The sequence below is a fragment of the Gymnodraco acuticeps genome, unplaced genomic scaffold, assembly GCF_902827175.1.
Source record: "Gymnodraco acuticeps unplaced genomic scaffold, fGymAcu1.1, whole genome shotgun sequence".
Lineage (NCBI taxonomy): Eukaryota > Metazoa > Chordata > Actinopteri > Perciformes > Bathydraconidae > Gymnodraco > Gymnodraco acuticeps.
In genome coordinates, this window is record NW_022992232.1 from 1,784,931 (window position 1) to 1,800,323 (window position 15,393).

At 40.3% G+C, this 15,393-nt stretch overlaps 1 protein-coding gene across 4 annotated transcripts in view; it reads right to left on the reverse strand.

Moving 5' to 3' along the window:
* The window catches only part of LOC117539865 (protein shisa-6), an 81,303-nt gene extending 68,989 nt beyond the window's left edge, over nucleotides 1–12,314 (reverse strand). For all 4 annotated transcript variants that reach the window (XM_034206217.1, XM_034206219.1, XM_034206216.1 and 1 more), the window contains exons 1-3: nucleotides 12,204–12,314; nucleotides 10,779–11,700; nucleotides 6,483–6,640 (exon numbers count right to left, since the gene is read on the reverse strand). In XM_034206217.1, the coding sequence (XP_034062108.1) occupies nucleotides 6,483–6,640; nucleotides 10,779–11,338 (718 nt within the window). In that variant the 5' untranslated portion in view covers nucleotides 11,339–11,700; nucleotides 12,204–12,314. The remainder of the gene's footprint in view (nucleotides 1–6,482; nucleotides 6,641–10,778; nucleotides 11,701–12,203) is intronic.
* Between the last annotated feature and the right edge of the window lie 3,079 nt (nucleotides 12,315–15,393).

Below are 15,393 nucleotides of genomic sequence, written 5' to 3' on the forward strand. Positions count from 1 at the left end.
TTTTCTTGGAGGGTAACTAAGTAAAGTAAGGGATTACTTTTTTAAAGAAGTAATGAGTAAGGAGCAAACACTACTTTTTAAAAGTAACTTCCCCAACACTGCGAGGACAGAGAAAACCATAAGTGTCCTTGGGATATGACTGGTGTTTGAGACTTGGTGACACATTTATAATATCGGATAGTTAGTGAACCATATCTGGCAAGCAGATGGCTAACATTCAAGCCAGTAACGGCCCGTCCACACAGCGGCGTGGGAAGCTTCTTCCAACGCTTCTGCCCATTCACTTTGAATGGGGTGACGTCACTTTTCGCCGAACTGCATTGTGGGAAGCAGAGCGGAGCTTTCCTGGCGTTTCAGGCAGCAAAAGTTGAGCAATGTTCAACTTTTGAAGCTTCTGAAGCTTTCGGTGGAAGCGTCAGCCAATCAAATCATATGCCAGTACAAGCTCTAGCCAATCAAACCGCTGCTTGTGTGTCAGGGGCGGGAGATTCATGTGATTGGTTGTTGGTCGAGCTTCAGACACGCCCGCCGACAAGCTTTTTCCAAAGCCGCTGTGTGGACGGGCCGTAAGATGAAGAGTGCTGCGTGTTGAAGCTAAAACAGTAGTACAAGAACTTCCATGTCAGCCAATTGTCATTGGGCCGAAAAATACTTTTTAACATTGACTTACATTGGGAAACAGATGCTTATAAATCAGTGGATACATGTTTTTAGGTGAATTAACCACTTAAGACAATTGCCAGAAGATCAAGAGATGACCCGGGTATTTTAGTTCTCGAGAGTCAGGCTTCCATTTTGGCTTCATGCGCCACTGACTAACTCTCCTTGGAATGAATGGGGACCGGTCTCCGACGCTGTATCCAGTTCTCTTTCTATACATTCATATGTAAGGGTTAGGAATAACCCTGTTAGAGGCAAACTGAGGTAATTAAAACCGATAGCTAGAACATGAAGGCTATTTGATTGAACAAAGTCCTGGAGAGCCCCAAGTTTCTTTGTATCATTAAAGATATTTTCTAACAGAAAAGTGGTCACACAGAATTTGTAAAAAACACCACGCAACGCATTGTTAAACTCAATGTAAAGATGGATTCACTTCAGCAACATGAGCAATGATGATCGTTTCGTCACAAGGAATTCACAAAGAAATGTCACCAATTGATAATCTTGAATGACTGGGCCTCAGCACTGACAAGAATCTGTACTCAATTCTCTGGTCATATCTTCCATGATATAAAGGAGTAGCCATCGACGAGGAGAATACTAAACAGGGCTGAAATGGCACCAGAGCGACTCTCCTGTGGGATCTTCTTGTCAATATTTATCACTTAAGGATGCAAGAGATGCAATCTGCAGGTTTTAGGGTTTTCATTACCCAATTTCTCAAACACTCCTCTCCTCACAGAAAGCAAAGTATTAAACATAATTGAAAAATAAAATAGCAGCGCCTTTGTCTCCTCAAAGGCAAGATAATTGTGGTCCGATACACTTTGTTTTAGAAAGGATTAAACCCAAAGTCTTTCAGGATGCCGCTACACCATTTTGGATTCCTCCTGTGTTAAAAGACCACTCCGTAATGCAATTTGTACCACATCACTGCTAACTCCACTCTGAACCAGTGCGGTAATTGAGAGTGTGGTCTGAACACAAAGCAGGGAGACAAGGTGCCTGCTAGCACCCCTAAAACGTTCAATTGTCCTGTCAATCACGGTACAAGTGTTACGAAGAAATGAAGGAATGTAGTGTCGGTGATAACAGCAACAAAGAAAGGTTGCTCTTTCAAACCTCTCCTCTCTTTCTCTCCGTTTTCCCCTCTCTACATTAACTAGTGAACAGTGAAATGCCTCTTTCTCAAAGGAACCACTTCAAAGTCAATAACATCACTCAGACCTGTGGGCCTTGGGAAGCCGATATTGAACAGCATTTCAAATTATCATAATGAGAAGAAACACCTGGGACCATTAGAGATGGTCTTCATCACATCCCAGTTTGGCACTCAGGCCTGAGCCCCACAGCTCATTTGTTCCTTTTCATCAAACCCAAGGGATGACTACGAACTCAACTCGGCTAATGCGGGACCTTCGAAAGAAACATGAGAAGAACGGTACAGGGCAGTATCTATGTACATGATGCAGTATAGGGCTTATACAGTATGTATGATGGCTCCCGGTGTGAAATACAGATGCTATATAACCTCTGCATACTCCAAGGACAGTAGCGTGGAGCTGAGAGCAGGTAGCTGCAGACACTGATTGTGATATAAATTGATCCTACACCGCCGTACATAAACCTATTGCCCCCTTATTATCTCTGCAAATGTTCCTCCAAATCGCATTATCCACACTTCAAAATGAAAGAATATCCCACATTTTCTTATAGAGCATAACCACGCTATTAAAGTTTTTCATCACACATGAAGGGCGAAGGGAGATAAAACGCAAATCTCTGGATAAAAGTTAAATTTATGAAGTAATATTGGAATTGGCCTTTAGGGAAAGTAAACAGTTAAGAGATAAATCTGCTCAAAAGTCATGCAGGGAAGGAGTTTATGTGAAAGTGTTTGTGTATTAAACATAAAAAGGTTTATCTTTAAAGAGGCCCTTTTAAGCTTGTGGGGGTTTTCCCTTCCCTGTTATGTGTTATATTTCTGTGCATGTAAATAGCATACAAAATCTAAAATCCCATAATTCCATTGAAGAGGGAGTGTCTCTCTCCCCTTCAAGAGTGAGACTCTTTTTTTGCAGTTGTGTGAACCTCTATGTTGCAGGTTTATAATAAATTTATTGACTTGTTATTTTAAATAATTTGTTTTTAGGGTGACTAGAGAACTGTCCAGGGACTACAGTTACAAAATAGCATTTTGGCTAAATCTGGAGCACTTCAGTTTTCAGTAATAAAAAGGATACTAACTGTATAGGACACCATCAATTAAGTGAGCTTGTGACAGAACCAATATATTTTATTTTGCTTTATTCTGCTATGTTAAAAAATCTATTCAAATCTAACATTTTTCTTCTATTACAGTAAATGGGATCTGTTGGTGTGACCCAAGAGGTGTTTTCAAACCAAGGAATCAATGTAGCCGCCGGCTCCCCTCATAAAGGCCACCCAGCGAGGTGAACTGCACCTTTCACAAAAGGATTTAAACATGAAATATTGATTGGAAACACATTTATTAAATATATATTTAATCCCTTTATTACCAAACCTTTCTATTTAATGAAAACCTTGAGGGCAAAGAAAATACTGACGGTAAATTCACCTCGAGCCTTAAATTACAAAATGCCACACTTTTTTTGTTGTTATGGCCAGCTGTGCTTCATTTATGTTGCTGAAAACAAAAACACGAAAATATTGGTACTGCATAATAAAGTAGAAGCTGTTTAACAGAAACGTCTACATTGTGCTATTCATCTATTCTGCTTTTAAAATGTACTTACTTTGAAAAAAAGAGACATCCTCTGCATATTGTAACTCCCTGCTCTGAAGGGCTGGGGGTTAGTCTTCTGCTTTGACTATAGGACATGTTGTCATCATTCTTCACTTACCACCAGTTGAAGAAAGTACATTCACTCAAGTACTGTACTTAAGTACACATTTAAGGTACTTATACTTTACCAGAGTATTTTCATTTAAGAATACTTTATGCAAAATAACTATAATTATTTAGTAGTATCTTTATTAATCCAGATTTTAACACACAATACTAAGGGTAAACTTTGAAAATATGATTATTTGATATGGATTAACCATCCACCATTATATATAAGACATTAACACCATGAGTGGGTTAACAGAAAATTAATTGGAGTAATTTTTGGTTGAAAAGTTTCCAGCTTCTTAAATGTGAAGATTTGCTGCTTTTTTTTCAAATATTTAAATATTATTTTAGTTTTGTCTGCAATGAGTACTTTTACTCTTAAATACATTATCCTAATCATACTTAATACTTAAGTACCATTCTCGATGCAGTAATTCGCTGGAAATTGAGTATGTTTACAATGTGGTATTAGTACTTTTACTCAAGTAAAGAATCTGAATCTTTCTGAACTTGTTCCACTACTGCTCACCCCTAACCTTAACCTTACCTTGATTCCAACCTTAGTTTTAAAACAGAGTTTAAACTGAATGGGCATTCAAAGTGAAAGATTGACTAAATGTAAGAACATTTTAGAAGTACACTGACATCTACTAAGAGAAGCCAAAACAACGGTTATTTAATACCCATACATTGTCATTTGAATGCTTTAACCATTTCCCCACTGAAAGAAACTGTCATCTCCATTATTAAATGAACATCACAGTCAGGAATTGGTCACAAAATCTGACTCACGTCCTCCCTGTAGTGCCTCCATCCCTTCCTTTCTGAAGGGTTCTCTGTTCAAAAGCGTTCACCCCTGCAATGTGACATCCTACTGTGCATGCAGCAAACAATAGCAGGCTGACATGACAAAGATTGGACAATTAAGACATCTTTTCTGTGGGCGCTATATCCAAAACAATGATGTGTGGCTTTGTGAATCACACAGGGTGACGATGTTTGCTTATTCTCCAGGCACTATGCTCTACACTACATGCTCGGGGGACGGGTGGCGCAGTGGTCTGTGCATCCGATCATCAGATCAAGGGGGAGTGCTGGGGAACTCCAGTTCAAAACCCGCTCCTGCCGCCACTGCGTCAGGCCGTTGTGTCCTTGGGCAAGACACTTCACCCGGATTTGCTCCTGTGGGTATTGTCCACAGTACATGTATGATACTAATGTGTACTTGTAAAAGCGCCTCGATGACCTCGAGGCGTGAAGATGGACGGTGTGGCGCAGTGCGCTGTGCAATGATCAAGGGGTGAAACCCGCCGCTGCTGCGTCTGTAGAGCCGGTGTGTCCTTGGGCAAGACACTTCACCTGAACTTGCTCCTGTGGGTATTGTCCACAGTATCTGACCATTGCATGTATGATATATGTGTAATGTGTGTATATGTAAAGCGCTTTGAGTCATTGAAAAAGCGCTATAATAAATGTAAGGAATTAATTATTACACTGAAGTTACACAGACTACACAGAAATGAGAACCAGGCAAAAGCGCTGTTTACACAAATCTAAAAGGCCATGCACTTTGAATAAAATAGCCTGTTCCTTTCCTGAAACCCCATATGCTGTAATACTAAAAGTCTAGGCGACAAATTACAGCTCATTACAATGTATTTTCTACATGCTTATATGTGGATGATTTGGAGGGGGTGTGATTGCAAACTGGTAACATGTTATTTGGTATTGGCTATTTACATTTGGTTGCTGAACATTTACGTATATGATGTTTCTTCAAATGTCTTTCCATTAAATTGGCTGCCAATCACTTTGGGCAGTAAGCTGACATCGTCCTTCTTTTATGTGTTGGGGGGAGCGATGAGCTGTGGGTCTTCATTGACACCCCCAAAGCCTCCCACCACAACTTGATCTAGTATTATAGCATATGCTCTCAAAATAGAGTCATTTCGATGTTATATCTCGAGGACCCACCAGTCTCAAAGACGGCCTTTAACAACAAGTAATACAACATGTTATGAGGTCCCCATCACTTTAGTTCATCATTTGCATTATGGTCCAGGCTTACAAAAACTAATGTGCAATAAAAACAATACATTACCACCAGGAGGAGCAACGGAGCACAGCTTTCACGGCCCATACAGCGTGCACTAAAAAACACATCGCTTAAATTGCCTACATTCACCATCAATAACGGTTGGATATAAGAGGTTTTAAAGAAACTTCCCATAATCTCAAAATAGTTCCTCCCATTTCTCATTTGACATTTTGAACCTGGGCAATGTTAAAAAAACAGATCGTTGACCAAGAATGAGGTGATCTACTGGATTGGGCAGCTTGATTACAAATGTTTTAAAAGTCACTCGGCTGCAGAAAAGTGAGGAAAGTGTCTCACATCCTGCAGTTCAGTACAGTCTGTAGCTCTCCACTGACACATTCCCTCCATGGTGGTGGTGGAGAGGAGGGTGGAGGCAGGCCGGGTGACACAAGAGTGAAACACAACACTGTTGAATCTGGGACACCATACTAGGGCACTTAGCAAACGACTTGATTCCTAGAGCAGGGATCCGGAGCCCGACCGGATAAAATAAGAGGAACATCGCAGGACAGAATTAGCATTGCACAAAAGCTTGCGTCTCCCGCAGAAGATTACATCTAAATTTTGAGCCAGTGCTGAGTAGGCTTATAGGAGATGAGAATGTAGCCACAGCCTTGCCTTTAATTCTCCTAGTACTTCCTTATGTGTTTCCTTTTAAAAAAAGATTGAGAGGACAGCCCGTCCAGCTATATCCATGGATGTCAATCAAAGCGAAGGGGGGCTTTATTATCGCAAAAAATAAAGTTGGATTCCTTTTTTTACGGGAATGCAGTAAAAGCCACATACAAGACAGGTCACTTGGCCTTTAAAACATCTGTATAAGACCTGAGCAGGGTCACCTACCGTGGTTCGGTGCCTTGGCGTGAACAGGTGTGTAGTGATTCTTCGAGGTTCTGACCGGCGTCTCGTCTTTAGGTGACTCGTCCATCGCTGCAATGTTCTCGTGTTCATACTGAGATATTGGAACTGGTCCTTGTTGCCTCAGAATGTCTGCCAGGGCTCTGGAAAGCAATCAAACAAATATAAAATGTTTAATTATAATTTAAAAAAAATCTTTGTACACTGAAATGTTTCCCTTTTCCATTTACCTTACACTTTTTTCATCATGTTCCCCTAAAGGTCTTCCTAATTTATTTAGCTACGGATCCAATTTGAATCATAGAGGAATGAAGAAAGGCTTAGAGAACATCTTAATTATAACCAGAGTCACAAGAGAGTTAAATGTTCAATAGTGCGGTACACAAGGTACAGGAGAGTCCCATTATGTGAGCCGGCCTCGCGCTCAGGGCACATTTATTGGGAGTCAAGTCAGTGTCTCTTCTTTGGGGCCAGCAAATACAGCAAAAGCAATATTTTACCAATCCCAATTCCAACTTTTGAAGGCACAGTGTCAGCCTGTGTGATAGAGTTTCTGAGTTTTCTTAAAGGAAATGAAAGGATAATGTAACTGTGTCAAAGTCAACCTAAAGCAACCACACATAGTTTTCCTTAACTCTGTGACTTTGGGAGATATGCAGTATATAAATAGCATTTTCCTTCCAGGATGAGCTCACTTTAGCCGTTTCTTTTCCGCAGACAGGGGCGACCTGATTTAGCATCGTCCCAGTTGGCTGCTACGTCGTGTGCAGCAAGAGCTACAGTTGTTTGCAGAAACAGGACCAACTCATTTGGCCGAGTAATGAAACCAAATAAGTACAAACAACTTTATAATCCTGATCACTACTGTATTTTTGGGGTCAACACTAATACATATTTTCAAAGTTATTATACCATCTTTGACAGCATAATGGCCAATTCAAATGTTTCAAAAGCACCCAATGTGGATTAATTAGCCGCTGAAAATAGTCCCCAAACAAATTCACTCTCATCCTGTTTGATTAACATCCGCTTACATGACAGTGCCAAGCAATTCGAAATGAGTGAATGAATTCTATGTTGATGAAACGTTTGCTAGGGTTTATTTCTCATGTCTGAGTTGGGACCATGGCTTGGTACTGTGGGTTGGGAAATCACAGACAGACGTTGTTGGTTTTGTTCCTTTATGGGATTTATTGACCAAAAAAATGTACTTCCAACCTTTTAAGATAAGGCCAACATATTATTCAATCTAATGAAAAGATCAGAAAAATAAAACCTATCCTTACTTTGTGGAAAGATTATTTAATGAAATGGAAGACATCGATGCTCTAACATCTATCCTTTGGTGATACCGGTGTACTACCAATGTAAGCTTAAATCAGCGGGTATTAAAGCATAATGTACTAATACAATCTTTGGGCTTTGTTGCTCTTATGCAATGAACTTTCAGTCATTTTCGTCTTGCCTTTTATCTCAGTTTTTCAGTCCTGCAATCAGAGAACAAAGCATTATTCACACCACCTAGCCCACATAAATTGCATCTGTGGAGAGTGATCAATAGAGCCTGTTCAAACCACTGGTTTTAGCTCTCACTCTGCATTTCTTGTTCTCGGTGAAGGTCACAGACCGAAACCGCAAAGGTCTGCCAACAGCTCAGTATTCTGCTCACAGTCCTCACTCAGACGCAGAGGTAAGAGTCTAAATTACAATGGAGAAGCAACCACTTTTAGGAGCAGACCCTTGCCAAATAGAAAGCAAATCCCATGTTCCACTACTTCTTCTTGGTCACAGCATGAATGTCTCTGAGGTCTATTCCAGCAGAAATCATTATGACAGCTCTATGTGCCAAACGGTAGGTGATATAAAAATAATCATAAAAAGGAAAAATAATAAACACTATTGAACACTCAGCAAGCCATGCCTTCTCATTTAAACAACCTCTCTCCAAACCCTTATGGCTTCTTCTCATAGTGAAGCGGGATCATAAGCAGATCCACTTGAAAGTATGCCCTGCAAGGATTGTAGCTCAGTAAGAAGTCATAAACTTCACCATCTCTTCAGAGCAGAATTTAAAAAAGCTCTGCATCATGAGCTTTGTCGTTTCTTTTTTATTGTTTCAAATGAAATACTGTATTATAAAGTCTCATGCTTCCATAAGGATATTAAAAGTTGACTGTGCCAACTTCTGAAAAGACACTCAGAGCGATCACTGGAGCTTGAATTTAATCTATGTGTGATTTACTAAAGGAGCTCCTTTGTGTTAGGTTAGAATTTGGACAGCTTTCCTTTCTTATCATCAGGACCGTGTGATTTTGTTTCTCAGAAAGCTGAGTAATCCTTCTAGACATTTTTTCAAAGCAGCAGGTGTCAAAATAATGACCGCGGCATAACAATGCTCAATTATCTTTATATCCTTAAATCTACGCAAGACGTCCTCCTCTGGCCAAGAATACAGTCTGGCTAATGGCAGGTGACTCAAGTGACTCTTTGATAAGGGCAATGACTAAGTGACTGTGATTTTGTCCTTTACCAGCGGGTGGCAAATTGGAGTCAGACATAATCAAAATCTAAAACCCATTTAATCTTTTAAATATTTTCAATGTCTGCTTTGGTGTGGGTGGATCGTATCCCAGCGTGCATCACACACACGACAGCCTGGGCAGTTAAGGCCCAGTGTTGTACAGCATAGAGAAGCAGTGCATGTCTTTAAACTGCACGAAGACACCAAAGGCAACAGGATGAAAACATGTGAGCCACCCTGAAAATGTATAAGCCCACACAAATAATGGTATAAACCAAACACAAACCATGCCATAGGCTTTTCTACACATTACACACAACTCAATGCCAGAAAAGGTACTGGCATTTGTTGTAAAAGATACAAGAAAGCTGGCCATCTTTGAATTGCTTTGGTCGACCTAATACATTTCGGCTATTGTAAAAGATACATTAAAAGCATAACATACTCACATTTGGGAACTTAAAACCAGCAAATGGTTTTAGTGGAAAAAATTACAAGTATTTGATATAGCTCAATGACAATATTCATCCACCTTTAAAGCCTCTAAAATATTTTAAGTTTTTTGCGCTTTTTTCTCTGGTTTGAAGTGGGCGTGGCTAAAATGGGAAAGTTATGCACACCGATCAGATTCTGCACCATTTCGATCAAAAAAATGTACAGTTAGGCGGTTGCTTGCTTATTGTACAGTAAGCCTTCTGTCAATCAAACCAAGCCCACACAGTTCTTAAGAAATTACTTTGGATTTCATACCAAGTTTTACAATAACTGCCTGCATGCAGCAATAACTCATGAAATCTCCTGGCATCATTTGTAGTGTCATGAAATCCTTTATTCTTCCATGAAGCTTATCAACAGCTTCGAAGAGCAGTGATTTGATGTTTCTTTGGCAAGCAATGAAGTTGCAGCATAAATCTATAGAGAAACAATCCAATCTTAACTCACAAGGCTCTCCCGGGTGTTTTGTTTCAGGACACAAGTGCAGATAACGCATATAATTGCCAACATTAAGAAACCATTTTGTGTTCTGATGGTGGTGGAGATATGTTGCCTGGAGTCTGCTCTCTACATCATTATGTAGCAATTTGTTCAGCTGGTGCCTGAAATGGCCACAGGATGGGTTTTTATGTTGCTTTAACGCTTATCAAGCAATTCACTGACCACTACTGGTGCCTTGAGGATTTAGATATATAGACAGAAGAGACCACTCCCATCAGGATGAATGTGATCACTCATATGGCTTTCAGTAGCATTTACTCTATCCCTCTAGGGTTGAACGGACACAGAATAGCCCCCGCTCTCCCTCCTGGGATTGACACAGAGTGGGTTGTGTATCATGGAAAGGTATCTTGACATTTTTGATGGGTAGGCTCTGGGGAGCAGAGTAATGGTATGTGTTAAAGGTCATGAGCTTCAATGAACCCATGATATTGAGGCTGTAAGTTATTTAGGCTGCAGTTGAGGATGAATCTCTACTTTATGGCTATTGTTTTTACACTCAGAGCAAAATGGGATCAACTCACTGGTCAAATGAGTGCTGAACAGTATATATATATATATATATATATATATATATAAATATATAAATACACTATTGTGTGACAGTATTTTTCTCAGATAATAGCATTTCGTTTTATTGTAAAAATAATTACAAGTGCAAATACACTGGTTACCTTTATGTTGTGACATCATGCTCTGTATAGACCTTGTATAAGGTTTTTTTCAGCTTTTTCCAAAAATCAATAAATATTGCAAATTCTTACCTGTGCACGTTCATTTCCTGAGGGGGCTTGGTGGCTTTATCATAGGCAACTTTAGCAGTTATCCCAATCGCAATGATGAGCGCTACGACTCCGCAGGTGATGTACACCGTGGTGTTGGTCTGGTCTAGCTCCGGGTCGTAGGTATCACCTGTTGGCGCCGGGGAGGGGGGCTGGGTTTTGATCCAGTCCGGGGTGTTGATGTTGGTGCAGATTTTCTGCTCCAGCCGCTTCCCCCGGTCCGCGCAGCAGAAGCGTAAGAAGCAGCTGCCGCAACAGAAGCGGTGGTCGGTGTTGTTGCAGCTGAACTCTTTGTCTAACTGCCCGCTCACGTCGTAGTAGCCCAGGCAGGTGTCGTGCTGCACCGTGGGAGCCTGGACCTGGGTGATCTTCCCCGGGACGGCCGCGGCCAGCGGGACCGCGGTGGTGCTGCCGTTCAGGTCCTTCACCTTTGGCTTCCTATTTGTCGGGGTTTTGCTTCTTTTGTTGTTGGTGGCGGTGCACAGGACATTCAGCGGGTCTAAGTAAATCAAAAGAAGCAGAAGGTGTTTTATCCCCATCATTTGAGGACTCGCTGGTGTCTGTTCTTTGGCCTCCACGCACTTCTGTCTGCTCTCAGTATCACTCTTCCACTTCTTACCGCGTGGAGCTTCTTGCGGGCTTCTTCATCGCAGGTACTCCTGTATGTGCCAAGCTGTCACTGACGCTTTTATATGCTTTGATGTGATATAATTTGCGCTCTTTAGACACACAAAGCATCTTCTGACTTTGTCATCCAGTGTAAATCTGTTTTCTTAAATAAAAGTTCGCTATTGCCAAATGTTCTCTTCAAATAGGGGCTGCAGAGACGCGATGAAGACGCAATGTCCTCTGAGAAATCTTCACCATGAGCTGTTGAGCTTGAGTATCGAGGGTCGTAGTTACCCTGTGAGAAGAAAAGCATGTACAGAGGGATTTAGTTGATCAAATAGGACTATATGATAGGTAAAGTATCCATGAGGAACTTTTTTAGCAAGCTGGCATTATAAAAAAATACGAATTTGGATCCGTAATTGCTACAAACTGGACTCATTGTAGAGCTAAGCACACTCAGCACCTCGGACAGCGTCCGAGTTTCCATGTGGCTTTTTGGATGCGCTTCAGCGTCAAAAAGTAAATCATTTTCAAGTTTATTTAGACTTTAAACATTACACAGGTTGTTTAAGTAAGTGATAGACACAGTCAGGGTTCCTGGTTTGCACAGGAACTACACATATTCTGCCGTGGAGCGTTGTTTCGTCTCATTCGCCTTTATTGTACGCATCAACTTTCTTTTATCCGACTTCCAGTGTGGAAACGGAGCATTAACTTCTATTTAATTTCTTAAGAGATAACACATTAAATACTCAAATAAAAAAGAGAGAAAGGGAGAATATGAAGAAGACTTACCGGGTTGACGGTGGCCGGTAACGGGGTTGTCTCAGCCACTGCCACTGAATCAAAGAGCCTCGGCAAGACAAGAGGCAAGACCTCTCTCTCCTCTCCGGCCCGCCTCTCTCTCTCTCCTCTCCGGCCCGCCTCTCTCTCTCTCTCTCTCTCTCTCTCTCTCTCTCTCTCTCTCTCTCTCTCTCTCTCCTCTCTCTCTCTCTCTCTCTCTCTCTCTCTCTCTCTCTCTCCTCTCTCTCTCTCTCTCTCTCTCTCTCTCTCTCTCTCCATCGTCGCCCTCTACCCTCCACGCACGTCACAGATTCAGATACCTCAGTTAATTATCAATCGGCATCTCTCCCCCCACCATGCTTTGGTCTTGTGCTGCTTCCCTCGATAACTCGCGGTAAAAAGCAGAAAGATAACAGTGTATTAGAAGTTGTCTGTAAGAGGCGAGGCCCTGCTGTTGGTGTACATTCACGCATCAGTGCGCACACAAGCTGCATCCACTCACAAGTCACCAATCACGTTCTCGGTGCGTGTGTATGTGTGGGCAAATGTGTACATTGGTTGACTTTTAGAACTATACATCAAATGCCATGCAGTGCAGAGTGAGCGCTGCAAGGGATTTGGTTGCTTAAAATGTAATGGTGCACATTTTGTTTTTCTTTGTGACATTCAAAGTAAAAAGTTACTATATGAAGAGCAATAGTGGAGAAGTGCTGATATGAGTGCTGATATTTTTTTCATGGTTTTGGAAATCAGTCACATATTTAAGGATCCAATCAAAATAAAGTTATTCTGAAAAGTCTGATTTAAAGGTCAGAGTCATTTATTTTGCAATTAAAGGTTGTTCCCATCATCTCTCGATTCTCTGTTTTTGGTCTAAGATGTATAACCTTGAGTTTGAAATTGTACTTTATTATATTATTATTATTATTTAAAAGTGGGTTAGGCCTATGTCATTTCGGAGAAAGCAGCTCGGGTGCGCTAGAATTTGAAAGTACGCAGCCGAAAAAAATGTGCCACTTCCTCCCAACTTCCTTACAGAGCCCCTCCTCCAACACACACAAACGCGCACATGACCAATAAGGGCACGAGATAAGTTTGTGCACAGATGGAAGGCTGACAGGCAGGTAGGCCATCCAGTTATTTTAGCCGGGCCGGCTCAGATGATTGGTCGTGCTTTTTACAGTAGGCTACTACGGCTTCCACGGATTACATTTTTTTATGGATTTGTTGTCAAAGCACTTAAGATATTCATTGCTATCGGGATGTTGAGCATTCCATGGAATATAACACAAAGTGTTTCTGAAATAAATTACATACCCCACCTTGAAGTAACTTTATGATGTTCTAACCTTTTTACAGGATTTGTTTTCATCCTGCGATTTCTTTCTAAGATTTTCACCATATCTAGAACTCTAAACTTTAATCTTAAACGTCACTTGAATCTCCAAAGTTATTCACAAATCGTGGGTTTAATTGAAGAACTCAGGTTATCTGTACAAAATAAATGTACATTGAACACGTCCTCTTGTTTAATCCGACCTCAACATTCAATTCATTTGTATGTTTGTTCCTTAATTTGAAGGTCTATCTCACAAGGGCATTTAGAAGGAGAACCTTGGGATTGAAAGAGAGGTATAGTTATTTTTCATATTGAAAGAGGTTTAATAGTATTCACAAATGAGTTTGAACCCGGTAAATCTGGTTGTACCAGATGGTGTAAATGAGAACATTAAAAATACCAGGCAGGTAATTTGACAGTGAAAAAGGAAACCATGTCAAATTGACTTTCAAATACTTTGCTTTCATTGCTTCAGCTCCCCTGTCCTCATTCACTCAGTTATTACCCGACGTGTCAAAGCTCATCCATCTGGTGTGCAGACTCAAACCACTGCCCAGATGTATTTGTCTTAGCCGGCCTGAGTGCTGTTTGATCAAGGTGAATGCTGTTTGACCAAGGTCTGCTGTTATTAATTTTTATGGCGCGTAGGTTTGATGTAGCCCCCTTGGCACAATGTAATTATATGTATTGTTCTCTGCAACACCGACCTTATCGAAGTTACTGATAGTATGAAAAGCCTATTTATTGTAATATAACTTAACTTTTCCTTTGTGGAAACAGAAAAAAGTAGCCTCGAGAACTAGCTCAAGACATAACCCAACATTGCAACAGTGAAATCCGATGGCAGCGGCAGAGCTTGCTTTGGAGGCAGGTTGCATGTGATTGTCTTAAAGATAAGGAGTTCTCTCAGTACTTCACACCCGAACATATTCTGCAGAATATATGTTCCCCTTCAGTAGCTTTACAGTTTTTAAAACCATCTTTTCCCCAATTCCAGACTGTCTCAAAGTTTCATATATACATATATATATATAAATATATATATATATATATATTCAGTTTTATCTTGTTTCTCCTCCTTGTTCAAGCCTCATGATGTCTTCACAGAGGGAAATATTAAAACCCAATACTTCATGTTTGATATGACTACACCATTCCCAAAAACATATTTTATCTTGTGGGTTATTTCAGGAAAAGACACTTATTATAATTTAGATATCTTCTTTTTTTAAGAAGCTTTAGTACTATCACTAAATCGCAAGGCTGTACAGCATGAGTTCAAAATGTCCTAAAGCATGTTGACTGGTAGATAGTTATACTATGTTTGGCGAGCACAAATACAACCAACAAAGAAAGCTCACCCAGATGAGATGATGAGGAGATGTGTCATCCAAAGGGAATTAGGTATAAAAGGAACACCAATTGGACACTTTAGCACTTACCCTGAGACTGCGATGACAATGCCAACGACAATGAAGATGACAACTGCAATCTTGCCAATAGCTATGACGACAACTATCAATCATACATAAAAGATGAATACATTTGTGAAACATTATACTCAATAACTATGAATCTTTTATTGTTAGTCATCATTCTAATAAAATCTCTTTTCTAGTTTGAAGTACGATAGCTAATATAAATGTGTCAACTTTGATAAGGAGTTAAAAGTTAACATATTTTGTATTAAGGGTTACTTATTTTCTCCAAAACAGTTGTGAACGATTGTTTAAGTCCTTCTGTAGCCAATATACCACTGTGACTCAAATACTGCAGACATAGGAACGATTATAGCGACTTAAATTGGTCATTAAAAGTTATGATATTACAGCGTTTTTTATATTAAACAGATGGTTTAAAAAG